We start from the raw sequence: 20,709 nt of genomic DNA on the forward strand, positions 1-20,709 counted from the left end.
ACTATGGCAATCACTTCCAACCTCTTTAAGGAATCCCACTGTAATATGCCCAAGTATACTTTTTAGTCTAATTCTGTTTAAAACATTCTCCATATCGCTTATATTTCTAGCTATTTGTTGGAGGCTGATATTGCCCTTTTGTATACCTTAAGAGAGAGAATTAATAGATTTTCTTTGAAAAATGTTTTATTTTGAAAATGATATTAATCAAATCTAGGGGCTGACTTTGCCACCATCCCAATTTACTTTTAAACACATGGCCAATTACATATGCTTAAATATATCTGGCCATCTGGAGGACAGAAAGGAATCAGAAGACATTTCTAAGAGTAACCAACAGGGGGCTCTCTTAAATATCCCAGATATACTGACTTCCTACCATCCCAAATTAGTTGTCCATTCAAATCTAACCCCAATTTTGAAAAGAATTTAAATCAAAAATTTAATTTTTGATTGTCTAACAACTTCTGCATTCAGAATATTTCACTTTTGGTTCCTTGTGTTTCTGCTTGGTAAAACTAGGAGCTAACTACTGATGCCAACTCTGAAGAATAATTTCTCAGCTCACTATACATGCAAGGTGAACTGAAGAACCAAGTCAGTTATCTGGATAATTTAATCAACATGTATTAATTGGGCATCTAACATGTACAGAAAAATTGAGACAAAAGTAAAGTTTAAGGGTTTAAATTACCTGGATATGACCTCATTTCTCAACTTTTCGCTACTAGTAGAGAAAGCTTTAATGAATGTAGTTTCCAAAAGAGAAGAGAAATTAATATGACTTAAACGGATAGGTAGGAATAAAATGTGTGTTTCGATGTAAGCTCTATAGCAGTCTTTTTTTTTTTTTTCACTTAGAAATACCACCATTAAGTCTCATCCTTGAACTCGTGTTGTGTTGATAGGTTTTATTTCCCACGCTTCAGAGGTTCAGTCCAATAGGTGATGTAACTCCCTAAGAAAAGATTTGATTGAGGAAGAATCAGAAATCAGAATGTGGAACTAGAATATATTTACATATATTGCACTGCATCACCCTGGGTCTTTCTTCAAGTTGCAAATATATAATCCTGTGGCATTTTACATTTTCTGCACTCTCCCTGCAAGTACCCTATACCCAGTATTTTCATCCATGAAAAGAAAGTATCAAATTCCAACCTTGCTTTCCTGATTCTAGAATTTAGTCACTAAATAAAAGATTAACGGCAACAGAAAAACCTAGAGGAAAGTCCAGTATATTATTTTCCTAGAAATGGTTTGATCTGTGAAAATAGTATATTTTTCTATGGCTTAGAGCAACTAAAGGTTCTGTACCAAACACAGAGAATTATTTTTCTTATCAAGATAGCACATACTCATTATAGAAAATATGTAAAGTGCATTTAAAATGGGGAAGAAAGTGATCTATATTCCTGTTATTCAAAGATAACTTATCATGGTTAATATTTTGGTATATTTTTCTACAGTCTTTTTAATTAGCTGTTTAGCAAAGCTATAATTATATGGTATCTAAGCAATTGTACAATTTAAAGTTGTCTCTTCTAACAGATTACAAAAATAATAAATATTTATTGAAGCTAACTTGAACAGAAAAGTAAAAAGAAAAAAATTAAAATTACTCTGAATTTCATCATTGTATTTTGTAGATATCTCCTTTTGACCTGTTTGTTCTGCATTTTTTCCCCTGGACTTTTTAAAACATATGCAACATAGGATAATTTGTATATAATACTTATCATTGCTTAATCGTTCAGTCTTTATCACTTTAATTGTCCTCCGATTCAGTTTTTTCAGTACAGTTATTATAGATATAAAGGATGTTTACTAAAGATTCAGTTTTTTCAATACAGTTATTATTGTTTACTAAAGATTCAGGAGTAAACTTTCTGCTATTCTCTGAAGCTTTGATTTTTGTGAAGGGACAACTTTAGTAACTCTCCAGTGCAATGTTCTAATAATGGTGTTTGCTAGCAAATGCCAGAACTGAATAGCATCAGTCACTGTTTTAAATGGTCATTAGAGCTTTCACCTGAACTATGAAGGGTGGAGCCCAAGAAAATCATTTCCTGGTACTGAGAATGAAATGGAAGCCAGAGAGAAATAATTCAATGGAGCCTTCTGAGTTTGAGGTCCAAATAAGTATAAAAAGATACTTAGTTTCATTTATAGTGTCTCTCTTCTTGAGTTCTAAATTTTGATTCATTAGTCAGTAGGGCTTACATAATAAACCTTCAAGTAAACTTTTCAAGAAAGCAGTGCTATTATAAACCTTTGCATAGATGAGCATGTCTTTCTGTTATCCTAACATGAAAAAGATGATTGAAGTGTGCACACAGTTTTAAGACCACAGTTTTCCCTCTGAACAACAGATACTGCTTTTACTTCAGAATTTAGTGAGATAAGTCTTAGGAAAGCCTGCATGACTACTTAACTTAGTTTTATTTTTGTTCTAATAATTGTATGATAGTGCTTGATCTTCATCATTACAAAGTTTTGCCAAACTATATGAAAATAATATATCTACCCAATGATGTTTTCTTAGAACCTAGCTGTCATTTGTAAAGAGAGAGTTTTTTTCACTCACAGACATTTTCTTTAATTTTGTCTTTGATTATTGAATATTTTTCAAATGTTCTGGTTTCTTCCTCCAGTACACTTACAAGTTGTAGATAATCTCTCAATTCTCTGACTTCCAACATGTCTCCTTCCTATCATTTTTTGTTTCCACATTCTGGGGAAGCTTCTCTAGTTTGTCATCCATATCTCTGACCTAATTTTTCTACAATGAGAGTTTGGCCTTTAATGTAAAATTTAATTTTGTTTTGCATTTTTAGATTTCACACTGTCTTTCCTTACCACCTATCTCCTTTTCATCTCATCCTAGTATGTTTTCATCTTATCCAGTTCTCTCCCTATGGCTTGCTGATCCTTTTGATTAGACTCCTTGATATACAAAATTCTGTTGAAAATACTAAGTAGTTTCCTAATTGTCTCATGGTCATTGTGAGAGTTCTGCATTTCTGAGCATTGTTCTCTTACCTGAAATGAGTTTTTTCATAGGCCATGCGTTGTTGGAAATTTCGTTATGTTTACTCATCTCAAAAGGTGGAAATGCATGCAACATTCTGTGCACATTGCATTTTGCCTTTCACCCTCTGCTTTAGTTTTAGGCGAATCTTTGTCCTGGAGTACCATCCAGTTGACACATTGATAATCACAGCTCTTATATTTATTCTTTTCTAGCACACTTACTGACTTGTGGCCCTACTATCCTGATGATATTTCTCCCACCATGTTTCTTAACTCACTGGCATTCTAAAAGATGAATGACATACAACATTAGAATTCCAAGAATGTGTTCCTAATAGAATTTTGCCAGTCTCCACCTCCCTCCTGCGTTTTACATATGGGGCTACAGTTCCTATGGTGATATGCGCCATCATCTGCCTTCCACTCTCAATTATTATTATTATTGTTATTAATTATTATTATTCTGCCTTCCATTCTCAATCTCCTTGGTTATTTTGTGGAAATTGCTATCTCTAAATTGTTGCAGGCAAAAGAGAAGTCTTCATCTATAGTTAGAAGGGCAGAGGACAGGTGAGGAAGGGACGAAGGAAACTATACTCAACACTACCAGCTGAGGAAAGGGAGTTTTTGGTCGGCACAGACCCTGAGTCTTTGATTCTGAAATCAGACAGTTGAAGAAAGAGAGAGAAGGATGTTTCTATCTGCTCTGAGAAAGACAGGCTCTCTGGTTCAATAGTTCAATAGCACAAGTGGTCCCACTTGTGCTGGCACTCTCCAGTTAAATTCCATCTGTCTTGAAGGAAATTACTATTAACTTTTTGTCACCACGTTGCCCGTGAGTCCCTGTTTAAGAATTCTAGTCTTTTTTCTTTGTCTTCAAGCATATTTAGTGACAAGTTCCAAGAGGTGGTTAGGTGTTGCCAATCAGATGCCATTTTTAAACCAAAAGTCAAGATTTGCATCAAGGACATCACATGAAAGTCTGCATTCAAATTCTCCCTTGGAGTGTGACCTCTGTCTATGACTTCTTCTTTACATTTGCATCGTTACCTGGAAATGGTAACAGACCTGAGAGGAGGATGTTTATTTTTAGTCTTGCCATTTGCAAGGAAGGCCCTTTGAGCTTCTAAGAAGATGCTTAGTATCACAAAATGTAAATCAATCATTTATCGTAATGATCGATTTCAAAATATTATTTTTCCATTTGGGGGATTTTTTTTCATTGTCTAAACCACACCTTGGTTCTTTATAAAAATAATTTTGGACTTTACACCATAGGAAAAAAAAAGTTTCTATTGGCTTGAATTGCGGGTAAGGAGGTGTGCAAATAGCCTCAAGTCATACATTTGCAGAGGAAATATCATCCAGATGCTCAGGTCAGCCTTTTCTTGCCAGACAGCTAAGAACCATAGCAAAACTGAGTCTAAAATCTTTAACAAAAGAATTCCACAATCACTTACCTTTGAAACGGACATTAATTAAAAGAAACATATCCCTTGTGATCAGAGTTTAACTACTATTAATCAGAGTTCACCACACAATTAACACTTTGAACTGATTAGCAAATGGAAATCATAGCAAGACATTTTGAGGTTAAAATAGTGAATGGACATATTCTCTTACCCAACTCACTGTCCCTCATCTTTTAAAAGAAAAAAAAAAAAATTAAGCACTCCAGTCATAACGAACTGGGCAGATTTTGTTTTCAGTGAGGTGTTTGCCATTACATATTGCACATAATGTATGGCACTGTTAGGAGGAAAAAATTGGAGTCAAAGTGGCTGGAAAGTTAGGTCTGCTCTGTAGCACTGTGAGATTGTTGACATCTGCCGAGGTTGGAGCGCTCAGTAAGCAGGAAATGGGGTGTCACTCTGAGTGGTAGTTTACCATTATCCTGGCATCCTAATGAAGTGTCTGCAGTGCACAGAGCTTCTGGATGGCATCTTAACGCACGGCTAAGCAAAAGCACTTCTCTCCCTGTCACTGTCATCCATCTGCCTGCACCCTACTGTAGCCAATGGGATGGAACCATGCTACAATGTGCTATAAGCCATTTAGAGTTGCACATTGCATAATCAGTCCCATCAAATATGTTAAAAATGGCTATTATTGGTTATTTTCTTCAAACTCTGGCACCTGGAGTTTGATACATTAAAGTTAAACTTTTCCAAGTGCTGTTTATGCTATTAATTCCGCATTCCCCTTCCCCCCACTATCTAAATGGGAATGAGTTGCATCCTCATTGTCTTAAGTCCTGTTAATGGACTGAAAGAGTTGTATGAATATTCATTAAAAACTTCACTGTACATCACACTTGGTGAATTTGTCAATTTACAATGGAATGGAATGGTCATTTTCTTCAAGATAACCATTTTTTAAGAAAAGGACAAAGAATAAATCAACTCAGATCACAGATTGGTTGTTTTCATCTTTGAGCAGATTATTTAGTTTGCAGTGATAGTTTGAGGTCTTTTGATAGATTTCTTTAAAGACACAGTGCATTTCACCAAGTACACTTGCAGTTTAAGCTAGCATTGTCGATGTCGGATGATTACATTTGGTGCTTTAACATTACCTCCGATGAAATTCACACGTAGTAGAGAAGAGGATATCTGTAATGAGGTGGCATAAGTAGAGCAAGGCGTGTGTGTTATCCTCCTGGAACGTCTAAATAGATCATGTGTGATCCTCCGGCCGTGGCTGCATAGCAGCTGGATTGTGGTGGCGAGAATTGGCGTGGTAAGATGGCCACCAAGTTGAGAAGGCTCTTTCTGTCACAGGCAGGGGCAACAGGAATCTGCTAAATTCGGGGGGTAGGGTGGGGTTAGATAAACAAGAGGGCATAACATAATTCGGTTGCATCAGGAATTTTTTTCACAGACATTAAAACTATGGTAAACATAACAGCGGGGAGGCTTGTACTGCAGCACAGTGGGAAGCTCAACGCGTCTGCCCGCACCGTGCCTGGTTCAACCACTGCTAGAAGTCTCCGAATTTCACTAGCACTCAACAATTCACCCAGTTCCCCAGAAAAGGAGAAGAAACCCAGGCACCAAAGCCCCTCACTAATTATTGTAAATGCTCCCAGGTTACAGTTTTGGGGGGACAATAATGGCAGAATGATGTTAAGCTAGAACGGAAGAGTCATTCTGAAATAAAAAAGAATAAAAGGGCTCGCTTATTAGTTTATTTGTCTGTTTGTTTGAAATCAGTGCAGTCTTTCATTCGATGGGTAAGACAGTGTGTTAGAATATTAGACCACCTCTTTACAATGAAATTTTAGATGACCTAACCAAAGTGTGTACAGCTCTTTCTGAGCAGTGAAAGTACAGGTTGGTTTCACAAATGACATCTTCCACTCCACCCCCTGCCCCCAAATTTATGCAAATTCGTCTCACAAATCTCTGAAACAGAAAATTGTATCCTTTGGAGGAAATTTGTAATAATACAAAAATTAATGTGGAATCAAATGTAGGAAGACTGGCAAACTACTGTAGATTATTGCAAAATACTGCATGTCAAATTCAAGTTTTTATCTCCCCCTCAAAGAATGGAATTCTTTGAGAAAAATATTGGCTTTTTCAAAGGGAGAGAGGTCTGCTATTAATGCCCGTAAACATTTAAAATGGCACAACTTTTTAATGGAATGATAGGTGTTTATTTTTGCTAAATCCAGGCTTGGGAATCTGGTTTCTTCATTCAGATCCCCCCAGCTGCTGTCAGCATTACAGCACATCAGCTTTCCTTCATGTGCGGATATTTCTCCAGAACTCATTTGCCAAAAAGTCGAAGCAATATTCAACACCACATCCAAACCTCTTTTAAACACACAAAGAGATAGGAAAACACATCAGAACTAGACCATTGAGAAAATCCTCCTTTCAAATTTACTGTCTGCTTCACGTGCTAGTATAAAGTATCCCGCAAAGTCCTGTTTGTGATCCATTTGAAACAATCTTGATTTGCTTAAATTGTCACATTCTTCTTGCACATTTCTTCCTAAATGCAAAGATGGCAAAGAATTCTCCTCCTTCTTCATTACAAAAGTGCAGAATTTCTCGTTTGTTTATTCCTAATGGAACACTTGAGAAAGAAGAAAATATATAAATATCTCCTTCAGAAGATTAGTTGTCTCAATCTTTTTAAAAGAGAGTATTTGTTCATTTCTTCCCCATGGTAAACAATTTGGGCTTTTCATTGTAATTTTCCATGGTCAAATTAATGCATTTCACTTTACTGTCCTGGTCCCATGGTTCAAAAACATCGTACTTTTTAATATCCTTATTTCTTCTATATATATTAATGTGTGTCGTTTAGGACATAGATAGTTAGGGATAGAACCTAAGCTCCTTTTTAAACAAATTTGTTGGCAGGACCTTCGACTTCATTGTAACTTACTGGAACAGAATCTGGAAAAACTCACAATCGAACAAAGTAAACTACATCGTACTCCTTATGAGAACACATTTCCAAGCAAAGGATTTCAGGCAACAAATGGCATACGTGTTTTGAGTATTACAAATCAAGCATCAGAAATTTCATCTAATCTACTGGTAAATATTCTATTGACAAGGTCAAGAAGAGAGAAAACTCCGGCCCCCAAGACAGAAGAGAGAATAAGCATTAAAAAAAGTGGACAGTTTATCAACTTCAATTTCTAAAGGACTATGCAGTCCCTTTATAGGATGTAGAGGAAAGTCCCCTAACTCTACTGAAAGTATGTCCATATGTGTGTGATTCTTCAAAGATTATGTTAAGGATGTTAATGAAAAAGGTGGCTAATAATTTCAAGAAACCATAAAGAAAGAGAGAGAGGGAGAGGAAAGCAAGCTGTGGCAAAAAACCTGGGCTCAGCAACTTTCTGGGGGAAACGGTGAAATGCGACTGTGTGATTTATAATGAGAAAAGGTATCTACAACATACAATTTTCTACCTAGCTGCAAATAATAATTCATAGTGATGTCCCTTCCAGATAAAAGACCTTTGCTATGTAGGACCCATGTGGTAAAATGATCATGATAAATGTCAGACCAGTGCAGGTAACGGCTTTACAAACCATTAAGATTAGCTGGCTCTTTTTTCCGATGATAACGGTAACCATGCTGTGACTCTATGTGGTAATAATATCTCAGTCCTGATAAATGCCAGAGCCAGGCAGAGGTGTTTATCATTCCCAGTTCAGAAATGCTGACTAAAGTTACCACATGTTGCCTGTTTTTCTTCTTTTACAATACTCTCACAATTAAAAAAAAAAAAAAAAAAAGCTGAATCATACAATTACTTTATTCCCCATTTCTTAAAGGAGTTTGATGCTTGTGCTATTAACTCTCCCCTGCTCTCAATGTCACTGTGCAGCCATGTCGAATGGACTGGCTGGAGAAACAGTTCACCTCATACTAACCACTATCTCCTCTTGAGAGGTGTTTTGTTCCAAATGAATAGTTATGGATAAAGTTGAATATGCTTCTTCAAAAAATATTTTTAACCCAAAAGACAGGGAAAAATATTTCTTCGTTCACATTTTTCTTAATTGTGTGACAGATCCCAGTTGTTTTCAAGTGTGATTTTTTTTAATCCCCTATAAATTTAATTTGTCTACCAGTGGAAAGAGGTAGACACATTAAAACTTTAAATCTGGAAAAGTATTTGCAGGATTGCCACCCTCATGAAAATGTACAAAGATAATGCTTAATGTAAATAGCTACTTGAGTATTTGAAAAGAATTACTGGTTTATGGTTAGAAAGATGTCAAATGTCTCAAAACGATAAGCCTGGTTTTTTTTTAAAGGCTTGTAAAACCAGGTATGCACGGATAAATATAGTTTAAAGAAAATTCTCAAAGGAGAACTAAATAAACTAGTGAGCTTTATTTTCTCAGCACACACTCTCACCTGAGGATGAATTAGTATCATTTGTAAGTTACAGAAATGTACTTGGCCACCATGACACTTGCAAAATTACTTTGAAAACAAGAAATTTTAGGGAGGATACTGCGATCATGCTTTTCCTGTGAAGATTGCTGCCACTACCTTATTCTTTGATTCAGACAAACAGCGGCATTGCTGCAAAACTGAGGAAATTTGTTTTAAGAGACAGTTCCAGGTTGGTGAATTTTAGAAAATGTTATCATCCCCAAATTGATAGCACCAAAGCAATAGTACAAGTTATTAAAAGTTACTTAGAGCCTAAAACTTGAATACATTTTCCAAACTTGCCCTCAGTGTGAGGTCAATACGCCAGAAGTCCCTAGGATAACATAGATACAGTTACATGAAAAAGAAAAGGTGATTAAATTACTTTCTTGAATGTATTTGGGGATATACAAAGAAGTTAAGAATAATGATTTGAAGACCTTCAGAAATTGATTAGAAAAAATTTTATGTTTGTGACTTGGTATTAATTGCATTTCTCAATCATTTTGAATTTTTTGGTATAATGAACTAACACCCAAGAAGCATTTTGAGTTTAACAATTATCGTAGAGGATTCCTTCAGTCAAAAGAAAGATACAAACTCCACTGATAACTATATAATGATATGTCTTAAGTTTAAACATCTCTGGGACCTATTTTGTATCTTATCCGGCCCTCTAGGCTGTAAAATGACAGTAGATAGGGATCAACTTTGTGTTTGCCACACGCTGCACGTTGGTCTTAATAAACATTTTTTTCTTCAACCGTGTGTACATATATATGTTTAATACTCTAAAAATTATTTAACAAAAGGTATTTTTTTTCTTTTCAATAATTTTCTAGTTGGTATTGCCAGAGACTAGGAGTAGAGGTGAAAAGAAACAGAAGTTGGCCTTAACAAAACTGAGTTTGCCCCTAACAGCATGCTGTAGATGGCCTAGCTCCGCCTGCACAAGGACCAGAAATGGCCTCTGGAAATGATGTGAAACTGGCCAGGATGCTGAAACTTTCCTCACAGGTTGAGCAATCCATGGACTTATGTCAATCAGTTGGCCAGAGAATGTTTGTTACTGACATTTATTAGCTATGGAGAGTTATTTTTAAAATTCTTCCTAAAAGGGAAAAATTGTTCAAAAATCAGACAGCACATTAATATCTCCTGGAAGTAGAAACAAAGAATACAACAGAAATCTGGTGTACCAGTGAGGGGATTAGATCTAATACGCAGATGATCCCTACTAGAGAAAGTAGATTCAGTTCCGGCGGCATCTTTCCTGCCCTGTGTTCTCAAGTTGAACTGCCTTGACATAGATTATCAGTACCTAAAATCAAACTTACCAGGTAACTGCAGACATTAAGAATGTGTCTTCCTTTTAACTAAATATAAAAAATGGCTCTTCAGTTTGGAGGGGGCGAGGGGAGCAGAATCTTGAAAAATTGCCAATTGCCAACTCCAGGTTAGCCTGAAGTCCATTGTTCTCCCTTTTTATGATGCAATGGCACATCTATTTATAATACACTATGTCTACTTATGAATTAGAACCAAACACTCTTTCATAATGGACAGCATTCTAAGTATTTATGGCTTCATATGATTTGGGAAATGGCCTTGAACTATGAACAATCATGTGTCAGGGCAGATAGGATGATTCAAAAGAAAGATTTTAATGGGAAGGGTACTTACATTCAACAAGCACCTATAATATGTGCATTTATGTACATTGAGACATTTAATTCAACAAATGGGTTGTGCGTGTGTGCGTTTAAATAAGGAACTGGAAGCATCGAAATTCAAGCAACTTGTCCCAAATCATAACTGCAGAGCAAGAATTCTAACTTAGTTCTTTCAACCTCCTTCATGATATACCACTTCTCTTAATTTATAACAGGGATTTAAAGCCTCTATTTGTATCCATCTGTAAGTCTTGAATTTGCTCCCCTCCCCCGCAGTGTTCCTCCCTGAATTCAACGTAAATTGTTTAAAGAAAGTTATCAAGCGATTGTTGTCATGCCTTGGATGATTCCTCAACACCCAATTCAAATTTTATAATTAAAAATCATGTCCTCAAAGATTTGCATCCAGTTGTATGGTACACTAAAAAAATAAAGTGTTCTCTGAAGATAATCATTCCTCCTGTAAGCCAGGACAGTCTCTAACTGAATTCTGAAACGGTGATGATACAAAGAATAGAAAGTGAATAGAAACTAAACTGCTTTCTTCCAAATATAGCCCTGACATATAAGTGACTACCATTTTTTTCATACAGGATGCACTATACATTCCAGAGTAACTTTCAGAAGCAGAACAGCTGTGATATTGCTGACCTCCTCAAAACAAAGGGGTACAGTTGTCCTTTAAGAATTACAGACAAATAGAAAGAATAGTACTACTGATACATTGGTTACTGGGAGAATCTGGTCTTTTCTTCCCCTGGGTGAACCTACATAACAAAGCAGAATTAATTTTGAAATATGATTTAACATGTGACTATAAATAAGTTAAGAATAATAAATGCATAGATGATAAGGCCGGAAAAGTGTCCAGGGGTCACCAGGTCCAGGGTTTTGCACTGCACAGAACTCTTTCCATCGTTGTATAACTTTCTCTTATCTCTGCAAAAAAAGGCATTCGGTTGTAAATGTCCTTGTTTTAGTAGCAACATTTCATGCAGATAAATGCAAATGCATCATAAACCATATTTTTAAAAATGTGTCCTCAAAACCATGAATCAGAGGAAAACTGTAAAGCCACATCCTTACCATAACATTAAAGGCTATTTCACATCGTGTAGGAGCTGTTACTTCTCTAACTGGCCTGGAGTTGTTTTTGAAGAAGCTCATTTACAAAAGAGTTTAATGTAGTTTGAGAATATGGGGCCAGGTGAGTGAGGAATAGGCATTAGTAAAAAACAGTTTACTATCTCAATACGTACATGTACACTATGCATATTTTTACATAGACATTTTTGCTACTATTGGGTAGCAAGAATGAAGCACTACAAAAAGATTTTGTATGCAATGTGGGTTCACAGCTCAGAGATTGGAGAGGCTATTGGGATCTGGGTGGGAACTAAAACGGACGTATTAGAGAACATAGAGTAGATACAAAAATAAATTATAAGGGAATGAAGGTAGGAGCAAATGTGAGTGAAAGAGGAAAGAATCATGGAGGGTTTTTTAATTACTGGCAAGATTTTGTATAAGTCTCTTAGTATACAGTTTACCTAAGAGGTTCTCTAATTCTCCATGTAGAAAAGGTTCATTTCCCCCCTTTTAGGCATAATGTAAAAGAGTCAGAGATATCTCAAAGTCTTCTCAGAACTCTCAATACTTCACAAGAATGAGAAACCATATGCTGAAGGAGAAATATTAATAGAAAATGCTGTCTTTCAGATGCTCACTGAATCAGTTGAAGACAGTTGACGCATCTGTAGTAAACTGTGTCTGAATCTTAGCTCATTAACCACTGCTGTATTATGTATGCTGATTCCAGCTCTTAATATGACACATCAATAAACCAGATCAGGAAAGGTGTCATTTTGATTTTAATGTATCCAATTGTATTTTTAGATGTTCCTCTACTTAGAAGTGTTTGTGTTATTTCCTGATTTTACAAGCTATGGAAGAGCGGGTATGGTATTGATTTGAAGGGGAAACCACTGCTTTCCTATAACCTTTTCAAAGATTTTGTTCTGATTATGTTGTAAGAACAATAAATTGCTCCTCCTTGATAATATTTCAGCCCTCTCTAAGCCATTGTCCAGTACCCCCTCCACTACTTAAGTGTAACCCAGCCACAAATATGTATATACCACCATTCATTCCAGTTCCTCAATTATGTGTGAAAGCAGAGGAAGAGAGAAAAATGTTTCTATAAAGTATTCTTTGCGTAGGATGTTTCTTACAAGCAGATATGGGAACCACCATGTACTTTTATAAGAATCCTTGCATGGAGCTGAGCTGCTCATCAATCAGATCATCAGTCTCTCTGCCCACCACAAGTTATTTAGTGTGTTGTAAAATGTCAGGCTACCATAGCAAGTGTATCGTCACCCACTGGCACCAACTCAGTTCAAGTATTAGAAACTACATTTTGAATGCTCACTGCAACCAGGTAGTATGCTCATTGCTGAAGATCAAAGGTGAACCATACCCAGCACGGGCCTCAAAAAAGGTGGCGGGGGGGCAGGGGTGAACACTTACGGAGTACCTACCTTTTACTAGTCATCGTTAGGTTCATTACATACTATCTTGTTCAATCCATAAAACTGGCCTCAGACATTTTTCAAAGAAAATAAGAAACTTGTCCAAGACCACACAGCTAATAAAAAGCTGTTACAGAATTCAAACTAAGGTCTGTCTGTTCCAATCTGTGTTCATGTCTTTCCTTTGTTCACTAATTCTTTCTTTATTCATTTAACCCACTATATACCAGTATAAGAGCTGCCTCAGTGTATGGGAAAATTCTCAGTTTAATAGGAAAAATTGAACGGCATTCAAGCCATGAAAATATCATGCAGAATGTTATCTACATAGAATGTCCTAAGTGCAATGGAACATAGAACAGGGACTTTGTCTAGGGAAGGTCATAATTCTTTTACCTAGTGGTTAAACAGACAAACTAAAGTTTTAATTCCTGCCCAGGCACCATGGCAGTGACCTTGCACATTCAAGTATTTCCAATTAAGCAACGCCAGCCTTTCTTAAACCTACCCAGACTGGGGCATATTTCCCTTAAAACTGAGGTTTGCTGGATATAGCCATTTAGACCACTCTCCATTTATTGTCTGTCAGGCTTAGATTATGGCCACTACTCCTATAGTCCTCAATGTCAACAGATCCCTTTTTTGGAGACTCTGACATTGACCTAATCATAACCATGGCCAGAGACTTCAGTGAAATTAGAAAGGTGTCCTCTCCTTCCTTTCCCTCCTCTCCCTCACCTCTCCTAATTTCATCTTAATTGCTTGAATCAAGTAGTTCAGCAGATCCTTAGGTAAATTAAACTACTAGCATCATGCCAAACTATGCAGAATATACCCATCTCATAAATATATAAATGTATGTATATGTACCTGTTTATGTATGTGATCATTGGTGTGTTGCATTAGCTTCAGATGGCTAGATACAAGGTATCCAAGTATCCCTAAGTGCTCTGTCCTGAATGTACTGTACCAATTTCACTCTCATCTTTCTTGACTTTGTTTTCCTTCTTTTTCTGAGTTTCTCATATCCTATAGGCTCCAGCTGGTCCTGTGAAGCATCACATTGTCTTACCATCATTAAGCTACAAGGTGGCTTTCTACCCTTTGGCAGAAAGATTAGATCTGCTGTCTGCTGTGATGTTGCAACTGGCTTTTCTGTTTTTCTCTCTCTTTTTCTGTCCTCTTTGTCTCTTTCATTTGCAGTTGTCCAATCCACATTATTCCGGAACTCTTCTAAGAGTAAGTGCAGTTTTGAAAGCTCAGACTGTGGGAGGCATTATTTATAGACCTCTATGGTTTCAGGAAGAAGAAGAAACGCTTCCAAGCAGAGTTCTACTAGGAAGACTGCCCCCACCCTACTTTAGCCAAATACTATCTTCTGCAGGATATTCTCCTGTAATTCCTTATGAAAAGTTTCTTTTGCAAAAGTGTATTTAAAAAAAGGAAAACAAAACACCCTGCCAGTTTCTACACTGTTTCTTGCCCCACTGTATAAAGTTTATATACCTAATAACAGGTGATTATGAACTGGGCTTTTGGAAGCACACTGTATTAGGAAGTACGTTTGGTTTAGAGACCCACCTTCAAAGGCTTCAGTACACAAGGACTTATTATGTTAAAGAAACTCAGAGACCAACAGTGCAGGACTGGTCTGACTGCTCCACAGATTCAGGGAAGCTCTTTGTACTGTGTGTCCCACTCTGCATAGCCTCAGTTCTCAAGGTCATCTCATGGCACAACCGTGCCATCTACATTCTGAGGAGCAGAAAGGCCAAAGGACCACAAAGATAAATTAGCCTCCTGCATACAGCCTCCCCGGAAGTCCCACATAACACTTTGCCTTCTCATTGGCTGGACTCTGTCATACGGTCATTCCAGCTGCCAAGCAAGGAAGCTAGGATGAAGGATGTGGCCATCCCTTCAACAGCGGGATTGTCTAGCTAAAGAAGAAGAGAATGGATATTGCGTGGGTGGGTGCCTTACGTATTATTCTCTTATCTGTCATCTTTTCCAGCAGTGGCCTCTTTAGAATCATCAGGAGCTCTGTGCTAGAAGTTAAAGTATAGAAAGGAAAGGCACCTGAGTCAGTGTATCTAAAGAGTTTAAGTCTGAGAAGTAATTATAATTCTGGGCCCTGGTTAAACCTATGGTAAGATAAATTCTCTAGTGTACTAAGTAACTCAGTTCTTCTTATGCCACCCATTCCCAGAAAGGCAAAAAGAAACAAAATGAAGGAAAACAACCAATATGGTATGTAGTTTTGAACAACTTCCTATTTTTTTAAAATGTATATGACCAAAAAATTAAAAATCAATAAAAATTACAAATTAAAAAATAAAACAAAATGTATATGAATAAGTATTATGCTTTCAAATTTATTTGCACTTTTTTGTTTTTCAGCAAAAGCAAAATGTATTAGGGAGAAAAGATAGCATAGAACTAATTTTAAAAATTCTTTACTTCTCCACAAAATCAAGCAAAATAATAGAATGTTGGTAATTGAATGAGAATATATGTCCTTGTGTGTTTGTTTTATATTGTTGCTGTAACAAATTGTCACAAACTCAGTGGCTTCAAACCATAAGAATTTATTATCTTACGTTCCTGAAGGCCAGAAGTGTGAAGTCAGTTTCACTGGGCAGAAATCAAGGTGCTGGCAGGCCTGTGTCCCTTCTGGAGGCTCTCTTCCCTCAGCTTTTCTGGTTTTTAGAGGCTCTCTTTACTCCTTGGCCCATGGTCCTTTATCACATAGCCAAATCTCCTTTCATTTTCATTGTCATATCCCCTCTCTCTCCAACTCTGACCCTCCTGCTTCCCTCTTAGCCACCTTTGTGATTACATTGGGCCTCCCAGATAATCCAGAATAATCTCCCCATCTCAGAATCCCTAATTTAATCACATTTGCAAAGTCCCTTTTTCCATGGAAGGTAACATTTACAGGTTCCAGAGATTAGGACAGAGACATCTTTGGAAGGCCATTATTTACCCTGCCACAACTTATAAAATAGTAAAGCATTTATGAAAATGGATGTAATACCTGATCTTAATAAGAAGATCGTGTCAGAGCCACACTGTTGCTGCTTTCATTTTCCCATGATCTAATTCAGAGTCAAAATAAAGAAACTTCATGATCCTGATTTCAAGTATAACTATTCCCTTTAGCTGCTAATTAGAACTTTAAGTTGCTCAGACTTAGTCCAGAATTCTCCTAAGAAAATTCCCTCACGCACCTAAGAAATATCATTCTTTTCTAACCTTCCTTTTTAATTTCTTTTTTTTTTTCCAGAAAAGCAAGACAATAACACAAGAGTTGAAACTATAAAGTCTCTTGTACAAAAACTCCCTCCACCAAATCGTGACACCATGAAAGTCCTCTTTGGACACCTAACTAAGTAAGTTGCAAAGTTTCTGGTTGTTCTGTCACAGTCTCATTTCCTAAATGAGCAATATTTAATTTCAAATCTCTAATACAAGAGTTTCCGAATGCATCGATCTCAGATTTCCCTCTCCAGCTGATCTACGTCTTCCTGCAGAAGCTGGGGAATGTACTAGAGGTAGGAAGGGGAACCTACAAAAGGAACTTTTAAAATACTTTCTTTTTTCTGGCTTTTCAACAAGTAGATGTTTGCTGATTGATTGTCAGAACTGTAGCCAGAGCCCTGGGATGGGCTGGGTTTACTTTGTTATTTAGTATAATGGCAAGAGCCTGAAATGATTCAGACATGAGTTCAAAACCTAGCCTCACCACATACCAAGAGTGATGACCACAAATAAGTTACTTAAACTCTCTGATATCCAATTCCTTCGTCTGTAAGACATTGATTCACATTGATAAGGTGCCATCCATGTAAACAGCTAAAAGAAGAGTATTTCTGGAAGAAAAAAAGACAGTGTAAAGACCCAGAGGCCGCACAGAGCTTGATGTATTTGCAAAGCAGAAAGCAGGCCAGGCGGGCTAGAGCCTAATGGACAAGGGGCATGGTGGTGGAGTTGAGGTCATAGATGTTGGACCAGTGTAAGATCACATAGGTTCTTGTGGGCCACAGTGAGAGAGTGGAATTCCATTCTAAATACAGTGAAGAGCCATAAAGAGTGCTAAATTGAGGGATATACAGGATCACCCTGGCTGACAGGTGGAGAATGATTTGCAAAAGTGAAAGCAGGGAAACCTATACGGAGGAGACCATAGTAGTCCAGGCAAGAAGTAATGGTGACTTCAGTGGAGGCCTTAAAGAGGTATTTTGATGATGGATCAGATTGGATTTGCTGATGGTTGGGGTGCAGTGGGGAAGGGAAAGGAGAAATTAAGTGTGCCTGTTAGGGTTTGGGTTTGGGCAAGTGGAGAAATGGTAGTGCGGCACAGATGGGTAAAACTGGAGGAGGACGGGCTGAATAGGAAGAGCCGACTGGAGAACTTCATTCTGGACACGTTAAGTCTGAAATGACTGTTCCTCATTTGCCTTCTGTTAACACCTTCTTCAGATAATGCAAAGTGCAATGCAAGTGATGAGGTTGTAGCTTTCACCATATGCATATAGTAACGTTGAAGCCTGACAGAGTTTCGAATAGATTGGGCCGTTTTGCTTTTGTGAGATTAAATCTCTTTAATCACCCATGCCTTAGGTTGAGTCATTCCTACAGCTTATTCAGCTCATCCACTACATGATTTTTAATTGTAAATGTAATGTGCAGAATTGCACACACACAAAATTTAAGCAACTGTCGTGCATGTAAGTCAAATTTGCCTACTAGTCACTCTTAGCCTGCTGAGCAGAAGCAACTAACATTTTTGTATCTACCCTTCCAGACCTGTTCCTAAGGACATGCATACCTCTGTGTGGCTGTTTATTGCATTAGAGTATATCATTCTGCACATATTGTTCATCTACTGTTTTGCAACTCATGGACAGCTTTCCATTTCATGGCATAGTACTCCATGGTATGGATGGTCCATAATTCACTTCACCGGACACTGCGTTAGGGAACATGTTTCAATCTAATTCATCATATTTGCTTCTTACTTATTTTACTCCACCTATGTCAAAGTTCAGAACATCCCTTATTGTTAGGGTGCCCCTTTTTGTCACCTCCACATTACTGGCTTCAGTGGGAAACCCAGTGTGGTTAAGTGAAAGGATCTTGGGCTTCAAAAAAATAAAGAGAGAAAGCTAGAGTCAAATTCTTGTTCTATACTTTATACTCCCTTCATGATCTCAAGCACATAAAATCAGATTAAATAATATCAACCGTATCTTGTGGTTATGAGAATTAAATGAGATAATGCATATAAAAAGCCTGGCACAAGGTAAGCATTCCTCAAATGTTAATTCTTTTCCCTTAGGATCCAGACACACCATGAAAGGGGTTTCAAGTTACAAGTAAATACTGGAGTGCTTATCTCAGTAACTTTAACTGGACAAAGTCGTAAAACAAATGGAAAAGTGTACTCTTTAATGCTGTGCAATACCTAGTCTCAGAGATCTTGAGAAATATCCATTACTCAGTCTCAATTATTCCTTTTCTTTTCCAACTGAAAGAACAGCTATAAAATGAAGAAACCGAGAATCAGCTAAATCCTACTTTGAAAAAAACACACACAGATGAGAATCTATCCAATTAAAAACCTTCAAAGGATGAGAATCTTCCACCTTCATGCCAACAATCCCAGTATTAACAATTAGTGCCTGATCATGTTTCTTATATCTAAATTAATTTCCTAATTTTGTTAGAACTTTCAGTTGAGATGGAAATAGATGTTTTTAACTAAGATTTGAGATCAGATGATTATGTCACCTTCACAGCATTCACATGATAAGATTTTTCATTACAGATGGAGAAAAGAGTGTTATTTGCTAGCCACCCGCCTTTCTTGAGTGGTGTGACCATATTCCGCCCTGCAATGATTTATAAACGGGGTTTAATTATGCAGAAGTGTGTGCACATGATTATATCTTGTTAAGCATTTCTTGTTAAGTTTTTGATAAACAGCCAATCGTGGCATGTCATCAAAGCTTGAGAAGGCTAAATAAGAAGATTGTTTAACGAGAATTTAAATGTATTCATCTTTGAAAGAATCATTAGAATGTTTTCCTTAGTCTTGATGCATTTGGTAGTTCTTCAGAAAATCTACCATCAACACTTGTATGTAGTGTTTATTCCAAATTGCTGCAAATATATATATATTTTGAAGTTTGTTTAGTAGGGGTCAGGGAACGTAATGAAGTGCCAAAAATTCCACTTGACCTGCGTTGTACTCTGTAGCCAACAGAATAGAAGTCCATTTTTGCAAAGCTCTGAGTTAAACATTCCCTTGAAAGCAGAGCAACTACCAGCTGAGAAAGCTTAATACAGCACAGTTGGGCTAGAAGGTGGATGCAAGTGCTGTCCACAAAAGCCAGAATTTTTAAAGGATCGTGATTATATTAAGCATAAGATTACACAATAGCTGCACAGACTGAATAGTCTCAGAGTCCAGAGTCCTCATTCTCGATCAAACTCAAGGTGAAGTATGTGCTTCTGCTGTGATAGATTGAGACCAGGAATTCAGAATATACTATCATCTCAAAATGCCATCAGCCAGAAACCTTTATTAATAGGCACTTTCACCAATTGACATTACAGTGATAAGCACTGGAAGGTCCTGTGACAGCTCTGAATCATCATATAAATGGCAAGTTCTATCTCTGTTAAAATATAAGTGTCGAATGCATGTTCCTTCAGCCTGCTTCTTTGGAAAGGCAGGCAGGCAAAGTGAAGATGAAGTTAATGGGAAGGAAGACCTAGAAAGATAAGGGTTGCTTGCTGATGGGTAGTGGTTGGACGTTGAGAGCCAGGCAAAGAGGTTATATAAGAAATAGAGGACCATTGAGACTTTATCTGCTGGACATTTGCATGATGTGCTCTGTGTTTATGAAAGAGTATTCTGACAGTAGAGTGCAGGGTGAACGAGATAGAAGGAGAAAAAAACCCTAAGAGGCCACATGGGAGTTGTAGTTGGTTTGGAGTGATGAACATAAAATGGAAAGCAATGGTCCAAATCCTGAGACTTTTCAAAGGAAAATTCCATACAATTTTTATTTCTCTCATTTCTTTATCCCCCTTATCCAGTCAGCCATGGGAATATGTCTGCGGTTTCAGTGCTGAGTAATTGTAAAAATAGTTCCTCTGGTAGCAAGTTAAAAAGCAAAAGGAGACAGTGTTTAGAAGGGTGCACTTTTTTCTGTTTTGAAATGCAGACAGGGGAAAGAGGAAGATTAAGATGAGGGTATAGAAGACTAATGAAATAAAGTAAACCCCATTTTGTCAGGTGTGAATTGAATCAAGCCCTCTAGATCTGCTGGTGGGGATGTTCCAACCAGCATGGTGTGAAGCCACATATGCAATATAGCTCAAGAATGAAAGCCTTTCCAATCTTCATGCCTTTTGAGCCAATCATCTTAATTGCTAGGACCCTATCCTAAGTAATGCTGGGGGATGAGAGCAGTTTATGCAGATAAAATTTTACTATTTTCACTGGTAGAAACTTGGAAACAACCTAAGTGTTCAGTGATAGGGGAAGGT

General features: G+C 37.2%; 1 protein-coding gene across 5 annotated transcripts in view; it reads left to right on the forward strand.

Moving 5' to 3' along the window:
* Positions 1-20,709, forward strand: part of ARHGAP15 (Rho GTPase activating protein 15) — a 616,446-nt gene that overhangs the window by 540,589 nt on the left and 55,148 nt on the right. For all 5 annotated transcript variants that reach the window (XM_024744104.1, XM_024744108.1, XM_024744105.1 and 2 more), the window contains one exon: positions 16,436-16,541. In XM_024744104.1, coding sequence (XP_024599872.1) covers positions 16,436-16,541 — 106 coding nt within the window. The remainder of the gene's footprint in view (positions 1-16,435; positions 16,542-20,709) is intronic.

The sequence above is a fragment of the Neophocaena asiaeorientalis genome, unplaced genomic scaffold (assembly GCF_003031525.2).
Source record: "Neophocaena asiaeorientalis asiaeorientalis breed wild unplaced genomic scaffold, Neophocaena_asiaeorientalis_V1.1 scaffold11, whole genome shotgun sequence".
In the NCBI taxonomy this organism is placed as follows: domain Eukaryota; kingdom Metazoa; phylum Chordata; class Mammalia; order Artiodactyla; family Phocoenidae; genus Neophocaena; species Neophocaena asiaeorientalis.